General features: G+C 52.2%; 2 protein-coding genes across 2 annotated transcripts; one reads left to right on the plus strand and one right to left on the minus strand.

Annotated features, from left to right (window-relative positions):
- The first annotated feature begins 1,145 nt into the window (after positions 1-1,145).
- LOC135175199 (cystatin-B-like) lies at positions 1,146-19,922 on the plus strand. Its single transcript, XM_064142996.1, has 3 exons — positions 1,146-1,439; positions 17,547-17,648; positions 19,133-19,922. The coding sequence occupies exons 1-3, from the start codon at positions 1,374-1,376 to the stop codon at positions 19,259-19,261; spliced, it is 297 nt and encodes a 98-aa protein (XP_063999066.1). The 5' UTR covers positions 1,146-1,373; the 3' UTR covers positions 19,262-19,922.
- On the minus strand, positions 4,820-13,589 carry LOC135175193 (cystatin-A-like). Its single transcript, XM_064142990.1, has 3 exons — positions 12,519-13,589; positions 8,574-8,675; positions 4,820-5,032 (listed from the first exon to the last, which is right to left on the minus strand). Exons 1-3 carry the CDS (start codon positions 12,597-12,599, stop codon positions 4,904-4,906), a joined length of 312 nt encoding a protein of 103 aa, XP_063999060.1. The 5' UTR covers positions 12,600-13,589; the 3' UTR covers positions 4,820-4,903.
- Positions 19,923-20,227: the final 305 nt, after the last annotated feature.

Genomic DNA, 20,227 nt, shown 5'->3' on the forward strand with positions numbered 1-20,227 from the left:
GCTGTGAGGGAGTGGCAGGAGTGGGGGGAATGGAGCAAAGCTGGAGGTGGGGAGAGTGAGAGTGGCTGTGAGGAGGAAGTTGTTGAGCAGGAGAGTGGTGAGAGGCTGGAGTGGGTTGCCCAGGGAGGTGGTTGAGGCCCCATGGCTGGAGGTGTTTGAGGCCAGGCTGGCTGAGGCTGTGTGCAGCCTGCTCTAGGATAGGGTGTTCCTGGCCATGGCAGGGGGTTGGAACTGGCTGCTCCTTGTGGTCCCTTCCAGCCCTGCCTGATTCTATGCTTCTATATGGGATGTGTCTGTTCCAGTGGAAACAATTCTGTGATTCTGTGTCAGGTAGGTGAGGGTTGCTGCAAAATGACACAGGTTGGCAAAGCAAAAAGCTGCAGTTCAGGATAGTCCTAAGGCAGCCCTGTCCTCACACGGCTGTCACCTGGCAAGGTCAGGCTGCAGACCTTCTGTGCCAGCCCATCCTGCAGGCAGCTTTTGTTCTTGCTTTTAGCTCTTTCGTTTATGTATCTTTATTGTCAATCCTCTATCAGCAGCCATTAATCCATGATTCATTTTCAGTCACCTGGTGGCTTTCTGCACAGGAAGCTTTCTGGCGAGGCCAGAGCGAGCTGGTGCTGCGGTTCCCTGCCCTGGCACACTGCTGGGGGCTGGGTGCTGCTGCTTCTGCCTCACGCTTAGAAAGGCCCAGGTGCAGATTTTAACCTGGAACATGGGGTCTGGGTCTGCTGGCAGCAGAGAGGCTGACCGTGACCCCTGTGGCCAAGAAGGCCGAAGGCACCCTGGTGGCCAGCCGGCCAAGGAGGTGCTCCTCTCCTGTTCTGCCCTGTTGAGGCCTCATCTGAAACGCTGTGTGCAGTTCTGGGCTCCCCTCTTCAGGAGGAGGCTGAGGGACCTGGGGCTCAGCGTCTGAGGGGTATCAGGCGGATGGAGCCAGACTCTTCTCACTGATGTGCAGGGGCAGGGGAGGGGGCAGCGGACACAAAGTGGAACACAGGAGGCTGCACCTGGACAGAAGGAAAGCATTGCCTTGGAGGGGCACAAGGCACAGGAGCAGGCTGCCCAGAGCGGCTGCGGAGCCTCCGCCTCCGAAGGCATTCCAACCCGCTGGGGAGCGTTCCCGTGTGGTTTGCTCCGGCTGGCCCTGCCCCGGCAGGCCGCGGCTGAGCTGGCTCATCCCAACACACCAGCGGCTGAGCTGGCTCATCCCAACACACCAGCGTCATCCACGGCTCTGCGGCTCCCGGAGCCGGGCCCGGGCCCAGGCCCAGCCCCGCCTCGCCCGGCGCCGCTGCCCCGCCCGGCCGCAGGCCCGGCCCCAGCTGCGCGGAGCGGCCGAGCGGGAGGGAGCGGCTGTGCCAGGCTGTGCCATGCTGTGCGGAGGAGCCTCGGCGGCTCGGCCCGCCACGGACGAGACGCAGCGGATCGCGGACGAGGTGAGCACCGCCTTGTGCCGGGGGGTGAGCTCGGCAGGACCCCGCGGGCGGTGGGCCCTGGCCTGACCAGGGCGGGCGCCGCTTCCCCGGGGCTGGTCCCGCCGGGCCGGTGAGCAGCCGCTGGGGCTCGGTGCGGGCCTGCCGGCGTGAGGAGCGCGTCCCAGGCGGCAGCTCTGAGCCTGCCGCTCAGGCCCCGGTCCCCGTGCGGGAGGGGGCGCTGGGGACCCCAGACCCCGGTGTAGTTGGCCATGGCTGTGCGCAGCGTGGAAGCGGAGCGGCCTTTACACCACCCCGGGCCAGTTTAAAAGCATGAAGAGCCGGAAGGTAGTGAGCAGTCCCTGTCCGCCTGCAGGCCTCCCTCTTCCTTCTTGGCCTTGCGCAGTTACTGTGTCCAGACAGGGCGGGATCACCGTTTTACGAGCTGACTTTTACGAGAGGCTTAGAGAGGCAGCGGTGAGTGATCAGGGAGGACTGAGAGCGTCCAGCTCCCATCCTGGCTGTGCAGCTGATGCGATACCCACCAGGGACGAGGCACAGCCACTCTCGTGTTCGTCCCAGCTCTAAAAGGTGCTTTTTCTCTAGGTGGAGGAAGGAGCTCAGATCGTAGAATGATAGAACTGTTTTGCTTGGAAAAGATTTTCTGCGTTATTGAGCCAACCATTATCAAACTCCACCAAGCCTGGTGCTGAAACATGTCCCTTAACACATCTCTGCATCTTTGACAGCTCCAGGGGTGGGAATCCACCACCTGTCTGGGGAGCCTATTCCAGTGGTTGAGAAACCCTTTCAGTGAAGTGTATTCTAGTAGCCAACATAAACCTCCCCTGGTGCAGCTTGAGGCCACCATCACTTGTTACCAGGGAGAAGAGGCTGACCCCCATCTCACTCCAACCTCCTGTCGGGGTCTAGCCTCGGTTTCCATTTCTCCAGACTAAACAACACAAGTTCCCTCCAGACCCTCCATCACTTCCATGCCCTTCTGTGGACTTGCTCCAGCACCTCAAGGTCTTTCTTGTAGTGAGTGCCCCAAAACTGAACACAGTATAGAATCATAGAAGCATAGAACCAACCAGGCTGGAAGAGACCTCCAAACCCAGCCAGCCCAACCTAGCACCCAGCCCTGGCCAACCAACCAGACCATGGCACTAAGTGCCCCACCCAGGCTTGGCTTCAACACCACCAGGGACAGTGACTCCACCACCTCCCTGGGCAGCCCATTCCAATGCCAATCACTCTCTCTGCCACCAGCTTCCTCCTAACATCCAGGTAGACCCCCCCAGCACAGCTTGAGACTGACAGCCTCACCAACGCTGAGTGCAGAGGCACAATCTCTTCCCTGTGTCTGCTGGTCACATTGTTCCTGGTACAGGCCAGGAGGCTGTTGGTCTTTGTGGTCGCCTGGGCACATCCTGGCTTGTGTACAGCCTGTGATGGTTCTTACAAAATCTAAGTATTTGGTTAGACTTTGTGAGGGCAGTAAGCAAGAAAACTTCTCTGCTGCTTCTGCTATTCCCTAATGCAAAACTCAGCTCTAACCACTGCCAGTTTCAAATCCTGATACTACTTACAGTGACTGTCCCAGGTTGAGACTATAGGGTTAAAAAATCTTCTGGGGACTGGAAGGTTGTTTTTCAGTCCCATAATTCTGCTATCTGTTTATGAACTCACAACAAGGTCAGCTCATTCTCCTTTCCTCCACCTCCTGCCACTTTATTGGGAAGAAAATGGAAGCAGTAACCCTGTTTTGGGGCCTCCTGGGTGGGAGAGGCACTGGGGGGAGGAGGAGGATTGGAGCACTGGGGAGTATTAGATTTAGTTTTTGGGCTGGGGGAAAATTGAAGGGGGTTTGCCAGGAATGTGGTAACTGCTTTGTAATGCGTATCTCTCCCCAAATATAATCCTGTATTTTTTTCCTCCAGTTTCATTTGGGAGTTTCATTTCTGTCAGCTCTCTTTAAAAACCACAACAGTAACTTAAATTACTGCCTGTGCTAACGAAGTACCTGCTTTTGCTCCAAAAAATGCTGTTGCACAACCATATTCTGCCAGAGCACAATCTTGTTCCAGTCACGGGAGCTCAACTTCCTTCTGCTTTTTGGTTTTAGCAGCTGGGGTGTGTCAGGCCAGTGAAGAAAGATGAACTTTGAGTTCCAGCTTCTTAGCCTTTGTCACTGTCCAGATTTTTATCCCCCAGGCTGCCGCAGTTTCAAAACGGGTACAGAGCACTCACTGAAATGAATGATGCAGAATCATCAGATTCTGCATTTGAAAATCAGAGATGTGCATCTCCTGAGCACCAGCCTGCATGTGCAGTAATAAGAATGTTACTGAGAGCTGCTGAGAAAGTCACAGTTCTGGTTTTGACCTGGAAGAGCCTACATGTCATGTTAAAAATATGTCATGTTCTGGAGAACAGTCTTGTGAGGGAGCTGAGATTCCCTTCAGCCTCCTCTTCTCCAGGCTAAACAGACTTGTCTCTCTACAACTCCCTGAAAGGGCATTGGGCCCGGGTGGATGTTGGTCTCATCTCTCTAGGAACAAGTGAGGAGGTTTAGATTGGATATTAGAAGAAACTTCTTTGTCAAAACACTGGAACAGTCCCCAGGAAGGTCGCTGAATCCTCATTCCTTGAGGTGTTTAAAAACTGAAGAGATGTGGTGCTGAGGGATGTGGTTTAGAGCCAAACTACCAGAGTGAGGTAATGGTTTGACTTGGTTATCTGAAAGGTCTTTTCCAACTAAAGCCATTACATGATTCTGGAAAACTTCCCTCAAAGCCTTCTCCAGGCTGAGCAAGTTTTTTTTCCTCTTGTTCTTCTTGCAGAATGAATGGCTCAGCCCTCTGGCCTCACGGTGGCCCTCTGCCTAGCTCACTGCTTTGTTGACTCCTTGCTCCAGGGGCTGAATGCTGGGATTCAGCTGTCTCAGCTGAGGTAGAGGCCTGTGTCCTCTTGCTCCTTCAAGCCGTCCTTTCCTGCCCCAAATTCAGCTCTCCTACAGCAGAGCTGCACTCAAGGGGGCAAATTTTGGCTTCTCTCTTCCCTTCTGCCAGAAATGATCTATTTATCCCTTCCTTCCCCCATCCATCCATCCATCCATCCATCCATCCATCCATCCATCCATCCATCCATCCACCATCTTCACCCAGTTTCTAAGGAGTGCATTTAAAGCCTCTACATGCTTTGTACATAGCCTGATGTGCCTGAAGTATCCTCAGGAGGCCTCGGCTTTGTCTTGGATGTGTAACTGCTTTGGAGAGAGGAGCTGAAAGGAGCGTGCTCTGTCTTACAGCCATATGCCCTAAGTGGCAGAGACAGCTTTAAAGAGTGTTTCAGAGCCTGCTCAAGCTTTAGGCAGGCAGGAGAGGCAGCAGGAGAGGCAGTTTTCAAACCATGCTTTATTGTGGTGTGTTTACTGACAGAGGCAGCACTGATGTACAAGTGAGGCAGCCATTCCTCCTCTTCTCTCAGAAGTAGGTCAGAGGATCGTCTCTGGTTTTGCCAGTCTGAAAACCCTCAAGGCTGGGAGCTCGGTTCTCAGGAGAAATGCCCTCAAACACCTTTAAGTGGACAAAACTGTCTTCAGAATCTTGGACCTAGAAGCCAAAACAGTGGGAAAGTGAGGATCATGGGTTCAAAGCAGGTCCAAACAAAACGATGCTCTTACGTGCTTGGAAGAATATCTTTGCTCAGGAGCTTAATTTTAGGTGTTTCTTCATTTGTACTTCAGCTTTTAACCCGAGTCTGCATAGTAACTGATGTCAGAAACTGTCTACACCCACAGAAAAACTGTACTGACACTCTCAGACTCCAGGAAATGGAAATGAGTAGGATGATTGGGGTGTGGAAGCACCAGGACACACAGCAGGAGAGGTGTTGATGGTGTTCTGTGTTGGTCATCGAGGGCCCAGCACATCACCTTACATCTTCTTGAGACACTCATGGCAGGAGATCAGAGACAGTGACTAAATCTTAAATGACACAAGAGTAGGGCAAGATGCAAAGATAGAAGGAACAGAAAGATCCATTCAAAACTCATCTGCAGAATCATTCCAAAGTCATCAGTGCCTGAACTGACAGCATGACACAGCTTGGTGCTTCTGCAAGAGTGGCCAAAATAAACTCAATCACCAGAAAGTCCCTACAGAACCACTTTGGTTGGAAAAGACCTTTGAGATCACTGAGTCCCACCATTCTCTACTAAAACACATCCCTCAGCACCACATCTCTGAGTCTTTTAGACACCTCCAAGGATGGGGATTCAACCACCTTCCTGGGGAGCCTGGTCCAGTGTTTGAGAACCCTTTCAGCCAAGAACTTTCTTCTGATATCCAGCCTAAACCACATAAAGACTTACCCTGAAGCTGTACATTATTTCATGCACACAGAGCTAAGCTGTCTGTGAGGGATATAGCATGAAGGGGAAGTTTAATGCCTTGGGCTCTAAGGGTTTCACCATGCCTTCTGATGGCTGCTACACTGCGTTTGTCTTGCTCTGGATCACATCTCAGCTTTAAGGCTGCTGGTAAAACAATACTGATGTGTAAAATTCAGAGGTATGAAAGAGTGACTTATGTGACAGACCTTGTTCCAGTTGAGGCTAAAGTGACTAACAGCTTCCTGTCACTTGAAAGATAGGGAAAGAAGAGACAAATCATGCAATCAGAGAATAGCAGGGTGGAAGCGGCATCAGGGGCCACCTAGACCAAGCTTTGTTGGCAGAAGCAGGGGCTAGAGAAGGTGCTGCTGCACCCTGTCCAGCACTGGTATGAAATGGAGCTTCTCCAGGTTTGGTAACATGTCCATCTTCAGTTCTGAGTAGCTGGCTTGTGAGGCTTACAGCAGACAAGTACTTGACATTGTCTTGGTTAGCAATAGCATGGCAGTAAGGCAAGAACTGCAACTGGCCATGACTTCTGGCTTTACTGCAGCCTTCAGGGAAACTCTTCCTCTTTGTTACCCAATACCTTGTCCACAAAGCAAAAGCACAGCTCCCAGGAGCAAAGGAAGCATGAACAGCATTCACATAAGAGCCAGCAATGTGCCCAGGCAGCCAAGAGAGCCAATGGCATCCTGGCCTGGATGAAGAACAGTGTGGCCAGTAAGACAAGGGAGGTTCTTCTGCCCCTGTACTCAGCACTGCTCAGGCCACCCCTTGAGTGCTGTGTCCAGTTCTGGGCTCCTCCATTGCAGAGAGATGTTGCAGTACTGGAAGGTGTCCACAGGAGGGCGACAAAGCTGTGAGGGGCCTGGAGCACAAACCCTATGAGGAGAGGCTGAGGGAGCTGGGGGTGTGCAGCCTGCAGAAGAGGAGGCTCAGGGCTGAGCTCATTGCTGTCTGCAGCTGCCTGCAGGGAGGCTGTAGCCAGGTGGGGTTGGGCTCTGCTGCCTGGCACCCAGCAACAGAACAAGGGGACACAGCCTCAAGCTGTGCCAGGGGAGGTCTAGGCTGGATGTTAGGAGGAAGTTGTTGGCAGAGAGAGTGATTGGCATTGGAATGGGCTGCCCAGGGAGGTGGTGGAGTTGCTGTGCCTGGAGGTGTTGAAGCCAAGCCTGGCTGGGGCACTTAGTGCCATGGTCTGGTTGGTTGGGCAGGGCTGGGTGCAAGGTTGGACTGGATGATCTCAGAGGTCTCTTCCAACCTGGCTGATTCTGTTCTGTTCTATTCCATTCCATTCTAAGATTTTGACTAGCCATAGGTAGTCTCTCAGTACCATCCTGAGCATGAGGTACCTGCACTGCATTTTTGTGGCATTAAACTAAATACACTCCAACCCTCCACCAGATCCTCAGCCTGACCTCAAATTCAGTATCATAAACATAACTGAAGGGCACAGACACAATGGGAAAGCTACTCTGCCTTGAAGGGAAAAGGACACCAGAGTTAGGACTAAATAATCCGAGTGCCTAAGGCAATTGATAGTCTTGGCAAGATGATTGAGTTACCACTGATATCTGAAGCAGCACTGTGCATGCTTTTTATGTTTTACAGTACCACAGACTAGTGGGGGTTAGAAGGGACCTCTGAACATCATCTAATCCATGCCCTGACTGAAGCAGGTTCTCCTAGATCAGGCTGCACAGGAACACATCCAGCTGGGCTTTGAATGTCTCCAGAGCAGGAGATGCCTGCTCCAGCACTCTCACTGGAAAGCTTTTCCTTATGTTTAAGTGTATCACAGAATATATCTGGTTGGAAGACCTGAGAGATCATCCAGTCCAATCTTTGACCCAGCGCTGAAGGGTCAGCACTGAATCATGTTCCTGAGTCCCACATCCACCTGCTGCTTAAATGTCTCCAGGGGCAGTGACTCCACCACTGCCCTCGTCAGACCATCCCAATGGTTGATAACCCTTTCAGTGAAGAACTGTTTCCTAATAGCCAGCCTAAACCTGCCCTAGTGTAGCTTGTAACCATTTCCTCTAGTGCTGGTGCTGGCCACCAAGGAGAAGAGGCTGACCCCCTCCCCCCTCCAGCCTCCCTTCAGCTAACAGCAGAAGAACCTCCTGTGTTGTAGTTTGTGCCTGTTGCCCCTTGTTCTGCCACTGTGCACCACCAAAAAGAGATCCCCTCTCAGTCTACTCTTCTCCTGGCTGATAAGCCCCAGGCTTCTCAGCCATTCCCTGCAAGAGAGAAGCTCCAGTCCCTCATCACTTTTGTGGCCCTCCATTGGACTCCCTCCAGCAGTTTCCTTCTCCCTTGAACTGGGAGTCCAGAACGGGATGCAACCCTCCAGGTGTGGCCTCACTAGGGCAGAGCAGAGTGGGAGAACCTCGCTTGGCCTGCTCACCATGCTCTTAATTCATCCCAGAATACCACTGGCCTTGTTGGCTACAAAGGCACATTGCTGCCTCACTGGGACCTTGTTGTCCACCAGCACTTCCAAGAGAGCTGGATGGAGTCAGCCACTCCTCCCAGTTCTCCAGCATCAGCAGACTTGCTGCGGCTGCACTTCCCCTCCTGTTCTACAGCAGTGCCACACGGGGATGTTCTAAGCATCTGGAGCAAATGCTTCACTCTCTCAGGCACATCAGATGGTTTTACAATACGTTTGCTTGTCTTTCCTGCAGTAAGCCACTGTGCAAGTCACCTACGTTGTTTAGCTACAAGTACCTCCTCCTAGAATAAATACAAACCTTAATGAAATAGTTGAGCCCAGAAACCACCTGAGACTTATACAGTATGGCTCTGAAGATGGCACATGCCTGGTTTTGCCTGCGTTCAAACTCTGGCTTCACCTGCAAAAAGAAAGGGGAAAAATGGTTGGAGGGTTCATATTTAGGCTTTTCTTTCACACTGATGAGGGCACAGAGTGTCTGCTCAGCAAGTTTGCTGCTGACACCAGGCTGGGAGGCTTGGCTGAGGCAGCTGCAGGCTGTGCTGCCATCCAGAGAGCCCTGGGCAGGCTTGAGCTGGGCACAGAGGAACCAGATGAGGTTCAACAAGGACAAGTGCAGAGTTCTGCACCTGGGGAGGAATAACAAACTGCAGCAGTCCAGGCTGGGAGGTGACTGCTGGAGAGCAACCCTGCTGGAGCATGTCCAGAGAAGGGCAACAAAGCTGGTGAAGGGCCTGGAACACAAACCCTATGAGGAGAGGCTGAAGGAGCTGAGGTTGTTTAGCCTGGAGAAGAGGAGGCTCAGGGGTGACCTTATTACTGTCTACAACTGCCTGAAGGGACATTGTAGCCAGGTGGGGGCTGGCCTCTTCTCCCAGACAACCACCAATAGAACAAGGGGACACAGTCTCAAGTTGTGCCGGGGTAGGTACAGGCTGGATGTTAGGAGGAAGTTGTTGGCAGAGAGAGAGTGACTGGCATTGGAATGGGCTGCCCAGGGAGGTGGTGGAGTCTCTGTCCCTGGAGGTGTTCAAGAAAAGACTGGATGAGGCACTTAGTGCCATGGTCTGGTTGACTGGCTAGGGCTGGGTGCTAGGTTGGACTGGATGATCTTGGAGATCTCTTCCAACCTGGTTGATTCTATATGCCAAAACATTTCTATATGTGCAGAGGGACCTGGGGGTGCTGGTGGCTAACAAGTTCCCCATGGCACAGCAATGTGCCCTTGTGGCCAGGAAGGCCAATGAGAGCCTGGGTGTATTAGGAGGAGTGTGTCCAGCAGATCAAGGGAGGTTCTCCTCCCCCTCTGCCCTGCTGAGACTTCATCTTGAACACTGCCTTCAGTTTTGGGCTCCCCAGGTTCAGAGGCACAGGGATCTGCTGCAGAGGGTCCAGCAGAGGGCTGTGAGGATGATGAGGGGACTGGAGGGCATGGCTGATGAGGAGAGGCTGAGGGCCCTGGGGCTGCTCAGTCTGGAGAAGAGAAGACTGAGAGGGGATTTGATCAATGTTTATCAGTATCTGAGGGCTGCCAGGAGGGGGGGACAGGCTCTGCTCACTGCTCCCTGGCACAGCACAAGCAGCAATGGGTGTAAGCTGCAGCACAGGAGGTTCTGCCTCAACACAAGGGGGAACTTCTTTGCTGGAAGGGTCCCAGAGCACTGGCACAGGCTGCCCAGAGAGGCTGTGGGGTCTCCTTCTGTGGAGCCTTTCCAGGCCTGTCTGGATGTGTTCCTCTGTTATCTGAGCTAGATAGGATTGTCCTGCTCAGGCAGGGGGTTGGACTCAGTGATCTTCTTGGTCCCTTCCAGCCCTTGGCATCCTGTGAGCCTTAATTCTTTTTCAAAGGAGCCTTCCATCTATCTGGGTCTCAGGGATCTTGGGATGCTCTGAAATGGCAGCTTTGGATACATACAAATTATTCCTCTGCTCCTAAGTGACAACTTTTGGATATTACCAACAAAAGAAAAGGAGAGCCAGTTCATTACAGTTTTCTGAGGTCTTCTGAACGCTGGCCACTAAGTCCCTCACTTGTTACTGACTGACAGAGCCTCCAGTAAAATCAGGCAGGCAGATAGCTCCTTCATCCTCAGGTGGAAAAACAGCTCCTTAAACCCAGAACCTTCCTCAGTTTTAGGCAACTGCTGTAACACAGGAGACTCAGATCACATCAACTGCTCTTCTGCTTAGCAGACCACAAAATCCCACAGCATTGCATCGTGGCATTGTGGCCTGGATGATCTGGAGTTGTGCCCAGTGGGATGGAGTCTAGTTGGAGGCCTCTGATTAGAGAGGTCCCAGAGGGGTCAGTACTGGCACCAGTTCTGCTCAATACATTCATCAACGACCTGGCTGAGGGCACAGAGTGCACTGCCAGCAAGTTTGCTGATGCCACCAAACTGGGAGGAGTGGCTGCCACACCAGAAGGCTGTGCTGCCATTCAGCCAGACTGGGACAGGCTGAGGGTTGGGCAGGAAGAAACTTAATGAAATTCAACAAGGGCAAGTGTAGAGCCTGGCACCTGGGAAAGAACAACCCCAAGGGAGCAGGATAGATTGGGCACTGACCTGCTGCACATCTGGAGTACTGTGTCCAGTTCTGGGCCCCCCAGTTCAAGAGGAAGACAGAACTGCCTGAGAGAGTCCAGCAGAGAGCTGCAAAGATGATTAAGGGAATGGAGTGGAGTCTCCCTCTCTGGTGGTATTCAAGACCTGCCTGAAAGTGTTCCTGTGTGATCTGGTGCAAGTGACCCTGCTCTGGCAGGGAGCTTGGACTGGATGAGCTTTGGAGGTCCCCTCCAGCCCCTGACAATCTGAGATTCTTTCCATAAAGCAGACAGCTCAGTGTGAGCAGTTCCTGAGGGATTCCACTGGCATTCCCGATGGATGCAGAGCAGTAAATTACCTCCCCTCTGGAAACCTCTTATCACCCCCTCCCAGCGCATACTCCATCCCTCCCCCATGTGTACACACCCAGCTAGAACTGCTCAGTAAGGCCCTACGAGAGGCAGAAGGCTCAGAGGAGCTGGGCAAGGGTGATGAGCCTACGAAACTCCGAGAACAATGCAGGGTGTGGCTGGCCAAGCTTTTGCAAAGAAGGTGACCTTATCTCAACACAAGGGGGACCAGAGGGTGCTTCTTGGAGGCAAACATTTCTCACAGTGAGTGTACTAAGGAGAAAACCTCCCTGAGTCAGCCAGAGCAGCATGGGGAAACTCAACACAACCAGAGCCCACTTGCCCTTATCCCATCCATCGTTACTAGAGAGAAGAGACTGACATCCACCTCACTACAGCCTCCTTTCAGGGAGCCGTAAAGAGCAAGGTGATCTCCCCTCAGCCTCCTTTTCTGCATGCTAAACAAGCTGAGTTCCCTCAGCTGCTCCTCACAAGACCTATTCTCTAGACCCTCCACCAGCTTTGTTGTCTTTCTCTGGATCTTTCCCAGCACCTCAATTTTCACAGGCTCACAGGATGTCAGGGGTTGGAAGGGACCCAAGGAGATCATCCAGTCCAACCCCCTGCCAGAGCAGGACAATCCTATCTCACACAGAGCACACAGGAACACATCCAGACAGGCCTGGAAAGGCTCCACAGGAGGAGACCCCACAGCCTCTCTGGGCAGCCTGTGCCAGTGCTCTGGGACCCTTCCAGCAAAGAAGTTGCCCCTTGTGTTGAGGCAGCACCTCCTGTGCTGCAGCTTACACCCATTGCTGCTTGTCCTCTGCCAGGGAGCAGTGAGCAGAGCCTGTCCCCCCCTCCTGGCCAGCCCTCAGGTACATTTACTGGATCCCCTCTCAGTCTTCTCTTTTCCAGACTAAAAAGTCCCAAGCCATGCCCTCCAGTCCCCTCATCATCCTCATGGCCCTCTGCTGGACTCTCTCCAGCAGATCCCTGTCCCTCTTCAACTGGGGAGCCCAAAATGTTCTTCCTGTAGTGTTGGGCATGGTAGGACTTTTCCTGCTGTACAGCTGCTTGATCTTGCCCCACTGGAACATAAGCCATGGGTTCAGAAGGTATAAAGGGGAAGAGTACTGAGTTAAGCAAAGAGAGGGTCCAAGTGACCTCGGAGAGCATTGCAGCAGAGGAAGCTCTGTCAAACAGGAACCTGCGGTCTGGGTTAAGCATCCCAAACCAAAAGCCATCACTAAAGGTGTGCCCTTACCTGTGCTGAGTGCAGTGGGACACAGCTTCAGGAGTCAGCCCTTTGCACACAGCTTCACCTTCCTACAGATCACAACTCACCTGGTCAACGATATGCTGGATTTCTGGAGTGGCAGGCTTGGCCTCAGATAAGCCTCCGCGTATCCCAGTGACATGTTCCATCTCTGGCACGAAGGGCAGGTAGGCAGAGGGAGGTTCAGCACAGCCTGAGTGGAGTCGCCAGGCAGCCTGTTATATAGAGAGCCATGTGTCATGCAGCCATGTGACCTGGAGCCTACCATCACTGGCTGCAGAGCAGAGCCACGGGAGAGGCCTGGGCACATGCACAGCGAGGCACTGCTAGCACTAACACCAACGGTCCAGAGCACCTCAGAATCTCCTCTGGATAGCCTCCACACCAGGGAGAACAGCGAAGAACAGTCTCCTGCCCCCCATATCTTGAGAGAGTTGGTTTAGGCTGAAACCAGAGCCTCTTGCCTCTCCACCCACATGCAGATGAGTAGTTTGCACACTCAGGAAATTGATCAAAGTCGCACCCAGTATTTCCAGTATTGCCCAACACAACTCCCGATCAGGACAAAACTTGCACCAATTTGGTTGGTGAAGGTCTTGCTCAACGTTGAAACTGCCTTTTCTCAATATCCTTCTAAGTGGGAAACTGAGCAGACTGCAGGTGGCTTTCAGGGGCTCTTTCTGGTGTTAAACAGCAGAAGCACAAGGGCAGCAGAAAATTTAAATCCTAGGTTGAGGTGAGTGCTGCAAGTAGAAGTTCTTTCTGCTCCTTACCCAGGAATCCTAGAGCTGGCTGCAGGCAATGGTAATGTCTCCTGTTGTACCACCTACAGTTTTATGGCAACTCCAGAGTCAACTTCCTGGAAGTCACAATCCCCCTCCCCACAGCAGCTGTGTGTGGCTCAAGAGCTGCTCTCAGGCCAGGGCACCTGTATTTCACAGGCTGATGCAAGACTTCCCATGCAGAATGTATAGCCAGAAGTGTTTCTTCTGCAGGTACAGGCACAGCCATAGCCATATCCATGGCTGTATACAGAATCATACAATCAGGCAGGGTTGGAAGGCACCACAAGGAGCAGCCAGTGCCAGCCCCCTGCCATGCCCAGGGACACCCTACCCTAGAGCAGGCTGCACACAGCCTCAGCCAGCCTGGCCTCAAACACCTCCAGCCATGGGGCCTCAACCACCTCCCTGGGCAGCCCACTCCAGCCTCTCGCCACTCTCCTGCTCAACAACTTCCTCCTCACATGCAGTCTAAACCTACCCATCTCCATATGAAGTGACAAAGCTTAAAGCACATGGGAACAGCAGTTGCCAGGGAACAGCTGGCAACTGTCAGCAGCCTGATCTAATAAGGGAAAGTGAACATCTGTGGATGGTGAACAGGCTGTGGATGGACTCTACCTGGACTGCAGCAAAGCCTTTGGCACCATCTGCCACAACAAGCTCCTGGCACAGCTGGCAGCTCCTGCCATGGAAAGATTCACTCTGATACGGGTCAAGAACTGGCTGCAGGGCAGGGCCCAGAGAGTGGTGGTGAATGGTGCCACAGCCAGTTGGCAGCTGTCACCAGTGGTGTGTCCCAGGCGTCAGTGCTGGGCACAGTCCTGTTCAGTATCTTTACTGATAATCTGGAGCAGGGGATTGAGTCCAGCATCAGTAGGTTTGCAGATGACACCAATCTAGGAGCAGCTGTGGAGCTGTTGGAGGGTAGCAGAGCCCTGCAGAGGGACCTGGCCAGGCTGGATGGGTGGGCAGAGGCCAGTGGGGTGAGATTGAACAAGGCCAAGTGCAGGGTTCTGCACTTTGGCCACAACAGCCTGAAGCAGGCTGGGGACAGAGTGGCTGAGAGCAGCCAGGCAGAGAGGGACCTGGGGGTGCTAGTAGAGAGTAGCTGAAGCTGAGGCAGCAGTGCTCAGGAGGGCAGCAGAGCCAATGGCATCCTGGGCTGGCTCAGGAGCAGTGTGGGCAGCAGGACAAGGGAGGTTCTTCTGCCCCTGTGCTCAGCACTGCTCAGGCCACCCCTTGAGTGCTGTGCCCAGTTCTGGGCTCCTCCATTGCAGAGAGATGTTGAGATGCTGGAAGGTGTCCAGAGAAGGGAAACTAAGCTGGTGAGGGGCCTGGAGCAGAGCCCTGTGAGGAGAGGCTGAGGGAGCTGGGGGTGTGCAGCCTGCAGCAGAGGAGGCTCAGGGCAGAGCTCATTGCTGCCTGCAGCAGCCTGCAGGGAGGCTGTAGCCAGGTGGGGTTGGGCTCTGCTACCAGGCACCCAGCAACAGAACAAGGGGACACAGTCTCAAGCTGTGCCAGGGCAGGTCTAGGCTGGATGTTAGGAGGAAGTTGCTGGCAGAGAGAGTGATTGGCATTGGAATGGACTGCCCAGGGAGGTGGTGGAGTTGCCATCCCTGGAGATGTTCAGGCAAAGCCTGGATGAACTTGGAGGTCTCTTCCAACCTGCCCGATTCTGTGATTTCCAGATCAGAGGGGAACTGCTCCCTTTTGGTATTCTGCCATCCTCCTCTCCAGCAAGTGGCACGAATGCTGTTGCAGAGCTAAGAGCAGAGGAGCTGGAACATGCCAGGCAACGTTCAGTGCCTGGGGGCAGACACCAGGGTGGGGTGGGTGGAAGGGGAGCAGGTGCTGCACACGGTGGGCATTTCTGCTGGGATCAGCACTAGGGCGGTTCCGGGAAACCAGCCTGTTCATGGCTACAGCAATGCAGCCCAGGCTTGCTGGTGTCCCAACCAGCCTCCTGATCCCTCTCATCGATGAGTGCTGCAAGAGTGTGTAAAAAAAGAACTTCATGTCTAACTTCCAGGCCTGTGCTTGGGGCAAAGGATGCGAGAGTGAGAACCTGGTGCTCTAAGGGCCCTAAACTCAACAGCCAGGGTAACAGCACGTTCCCAGTAAAGCTGTGGCAGAAATTCCCAGGCCTGAGCAGCAGTGCTATGGGGGCAAACAAAATGCATCTGAGGAAAAACAGTTGTCCTGAGATACCCTTGTTCTAAACAAAATGCTGCCAGTTCTTGGCATCAAAGGGAAAAGGCTATGTTCAAACTGCACGTCTGCCACCCTTCCCAAACCAGGCGCTGCAGGTGAGGAGTTCATCACATCTCAGTTCCCGGAGTGAAGGACAATGGAACCTGATGACCTCAAAATCTTTTGCACAAGATCCTGACTCAAGTGCTTATCATCTTCTATCAGGTGATTCAAGGGCAGCTAAGCTCACTGCAAGAGACAGCTCACATTAATGAGGCCAGAAGCCACAGAATCCATCCAATGACATGCAGCACCAATGCTAAACCAGGATATTTGCTAAACTTCTCCACTCACCAAGCTAACTCCCGTGGAATGTGCTAACCTAGCAGCAGTAGCTTCCCATCCAACCTGGCCTTGAATAGGAGAGTCCCCTGCCGTGGCTAGGGACACCCTACCCTAGAGCAGGCTGCACACAGCCTCAGCCAGCCTGGCCTCAAACACCTCCAGCCTTGGGGCCTCAACCACCTCCCTGGGCAACCCACTCCAGCCTCTCACCACTCTCCTGCTCAACAACTTCCTCCTCACAGCCACTCTCACTCTCCCCACCTCCAGCTTTGCTCCATTCCCCCCAGTCCTGGCACTACCTGATATTCTAAAAAGTCCCTCCCCAGCTTTTTTGTAGGCCCTCTGCAGATGCTGGCAGGCCACAAGGTGACCTGAGAGCCTCCTCTTCTGCAGCCTGCACAGCCCCAACTCTTTCGGTCTGTGCTCACAGCAGAGCTGCTGCAGCCCTCTGAGCATCCTTGTAACCCTCTGATCATCCAGCCTTCTCGGTGCTGGAGAGAGGGGAGGAAATGCCCTGTTTCTATTCACACTTTACATGGAGGACCTGAACAGCAGCAAACAGCCAGGAAGAGCCCTCAGGGAAGCAGGTGGGATTCAGGCAAGAGACCAAATGTATATTTATTCCCCTTGAATTCAGGGAGGAGGGGAAGCAGACCACAGAGCTGGAGGGAGACCACCTGAGCACTGCTGTTGCACAGGGAGTGAGGGAGGGCTGCCTAATGATGTAAGCAGGATGTAAGGCCTGGGTAGAGCTATGATTGCAGCAAGGACTTCCAAGGCTCACTCCTGTAGTCCTTGTAGACAAAGTCTCTGCTTTCCTCACCAAGAATTTGGTCATCTAGCCACGATGGTTTTGTAACGATCTGTTCTGAACTTGAAAAGGGAACTGATGCTGAAGAGCTGCCTCCTCCTTCTTCTTCTTCTTCTTCTTCTTCTTCTTCTTCTTCTTCTGAGAATGATGTAAATGAAAACCTTCTTTCAAAAGACCTAGAGTCTTGTGCATGTAGATACTGAACCGCTTCACATTTGTTAGATATGCAGGACAGAAGTGGAGATGTGGATAGAGGAGATTGTTTGTCACAACAAATCCTTCAGCAGACCCCACAGTTCTCCCGTGGAAGCTCCAGAACTGGTGTCAGGCTGTGGTGACTGAGTCACACCTCTCTGTCCTGGCTTTGCTGCGGCAGTGGCAAGATTTTCGGTCTTGCTGCAACACAGAATGTTACTAATGTAAATCATAGAATAGAGCAGGTTGGAAGAGAGCTCCAAGCTCATCCAGCCCAGCCTAGCACCCAGCCCTGGCCAATCAACCAGACCATGGCACTAAGTGCCCCAGCCAGGCTTTGCTTCAACACCTCCAGGGACAGTGACTCCACCACCTCCCTGGGCAGCCCATTCCAATGCCCTTGTCTTACTGGACACACTGTTCCTGATCCAGGCCAGGATGCCATTGGCTCTCCTGCCCACCTGGGCACACTGCTGCCTCATGTTCAGCTACTATGTACCAGTACCCCCAAGTCCCTTTCTGGCTTCTTTCCATCCACTCTGTCCCCAGTCTGTAGCACTGCTTGGGGTTGTTGTGGCCCAAGTGCAGAACCCTGCACTTGGCCTTGTTAAATCTCGATAGTATTTCAGTAACTTGGAAAAGCAGGGATTTTCCCTCTGGGAATTCAGCAGCAGTGAGCTGGAGGGTACCAAGGCACGCTGATAGTGTGGGCCTTAAATCCTAAATACTTGAATCTTGCCTCAGTCTTAAATAGCTGTTGTTTTTTTCAGGTGAAGCCTCAGCTGGAAGAAAAAGAAGGGAAAACATTTGATGTCTTCACTGCAGTGGAGTTTAGAACTCAGGTGGTTGCTGGAACCAACTACTTCATCAAGGTAGAGAACACAGGGGCATGGGATTTTGCTAATACATACTTTTAATTGACATGTATATTATTTGGGATGGTGTTTGTTTTTTCCTTTACCTGTAGAGGCATGCTTATGATTTGTCCTTAATAAGACAAACAATCTGTACCTTAAAAAAGAAACCATCCCCCCTCCACCTGCCAGCCCATCTCCCTGCCTATATTAAATGGAGAGAGAAGTACCTCACAGGGTTGCAGCAGGGTAGGGTTGGAAGTGACCTCTGAAGACCCCTGCTAGATCAGGATCACCTAGAATAAATCACACAGGAACAGGTCCAGGTGGATTTGGATTGCTTCCATAGGAGGAGACACTTCCCTGTTTTGCTAATACTTCCCTCTCTTCATAATGAGTTTTACTTTCAGTTCTTTTGTTGAAACTTGGGTTAGGAGGCAATTAAACATCTGTGATGTTGAGCACTAACCACATGACCTGAAGTCCAGATGTGTAATGAGACAGTGAAGTATCAAACCTGCTCTTGTTTCTGCCTGTGGTGATGCCACACACAAAACCCAAGCAACTGTAATCAAAGCCTGTAAGTGCTTGTTGTGCCAGGTAAGATTAGAGCATGGGGCTCAGTGTATTAACCACTTCTGTGCAGCTCCAGTTCCCTGCCTCCACATTCCCTGTCTCAGGCACAGGGAGGATTAACAACTAAAGATTTAGAATCACAGAATCATTTTGATTGGAAAAGACCAACTGTTACCTAACTTTATCAAGGCTGGTGCCAAACCATGTCCCTCAATACCACATCTCTGTGTCTTTTAAACACCTCCAGAGATAGGGATTCAGTCACCTCATGGAAAGCCTATTTCCAGTGTTCAGGAACCCTTTAATTGGGAAAGTTTCTTCTAACAGCCAACCTAAACCTCCCATGCTGCAACTTGAGGCCATTTCCTGTCATCCTATACCTTGTTAGTAGGGAGTAGAAACTGACACCCACCACACTACCACCTCCTTTCAGGGAGCTGGGGAGACAGATGAAGGTCTCCCCTCAGCCTCCTTTTCTCCAGAATAAACAACCCCAGTTCCTTCAGCTGCTTCTCACAAGGCCTGATCGCCAGACCCTTCACTTTGTTGTCCTTCTCTGGACCTGCTCCAGCACCTTAATGTCTTTCTTGTAGTGAGGTGCCCAAAAGTGAACCCAGTGCTCAAGATGTGGCCTCACTAGTGCGAAGTACAGGTGGACAATCCCGTCCTTAGTCCTCCTAGTCACACTGTTCCTCATACAGGCCAGGTACTTCCACAAAGTCAGGACTCTCATTCTGCTTTAAAACAAGACTCCACCTTTGGAAGTGATGGAGGTTTTTACTGCCTCTCTGTTTTTCTGTCCTCCAATCTCACCAAACACAGAGTGGTAGGGGTTGGAGGGGACATCTGAAGATCATCTCCACCATCCCTCCTCGCTGCAGGCTTGCTGGTACTCCATGGAACTCACTGTTTTTCACGCTTTGCAGGTCCATGTTGGCAATGATGACTTTGTGCACCTGCGGGTGTTCAGAAGCCTTCCTCATGAGAATAAGCCTCTCAGTCTCCACAGCTACCAGAGCAGCAAGGCAAAGCATGATGAGCTGGCTTATTTTTAGCCACCTTGTGTTTTTTGTAATGGTTTCTTGTGTGTGTTCTTTAGGGGCTGCACAATGTTGATTCTGTGCCAAGAAAGGAGCAAAGAAAGTGTCTTTTTTAAAGCTTAATGCTGGAGGAAAAAAATCGATTTCTTTTATGCCACTCCCTTACTGTGCAGTACCTAAACGATAGAGTTGCACAAGTCTGCTTTCACCTACACTAACTCTGACCTACTGAGCTGCTCTGGCTTCGGTGCATCTCAACTGGAATTCTGTGGCTGGGTCCTGTTTGTGGCGTTCCTTGAGCTGGGAATTGAAGGGGGAGTGACACTCGTGTATTCACAGCAAGTAGTGAGAGGGAAGGCAGAGTCTCTTCTGTGCTGTTTAGCAGCTGTCCGCCTAGCTGTAGATTGAACCTGGACTCTGTAGTTCATTGGCAAAGGCCTGCAGAGAGACTGGCGATGAAGCGTTAGAGGAAGAGGCCAATTACAGTCTTTCGAACCAAACATTCCCTTGGTAGCCGCCTTTATGCTCTCGGAGCAGTAGGCTGTAAAGACCAGCAGGGGGCGCAGGAGTTTAAGATAAGCCCCAACCTGTTCCTTGTGTGTCCTAAGGAAAGTGCTGGAAAGGAACTTAAGGTGGACAAACATTTCTGTGCTAATAAATATTTCTCATGCGCTGAGCTGGCCTATTTGACTGCTCTTTCACTCTTAGCTATTGTCCTGCTCAGAGGGGTGTTGTTTTTTTTCTCCTTTGGTGTTCTTTGTATTCTAGATAACCTTATGTTTATTTCATGTTTTGGTCAGACATGCTTTTGAGCTGGTGAGAGCCATGGAAGGTGACAAGAAAAGCTTCAGCAACAAAAGGAACGCTAAGGAAAATGTAAGGGAGAGCGTAAGTCTGGCGTAGCATGGCACGTCTTGTTTTGCTACAGCAGAGTGCTTTCAGAGACACAGGGGCTTGTTTTTGTGCTGGTCACCCTAAAGT

Source organism: Pogoniulus pusillus, chromosome 5 (assembly GCF_015220805.1).
Source record: "Pogoniulus pusillus isolate bPogPus1 chromosome 5, bPogPus1.pri, whole genome shotgun sequence".
NCBI lineage: Eukaryota > Metazoa > Chordata > Aves > Piciformes > Lybiidae > Pogoniulus > Pogoniulus pusillus.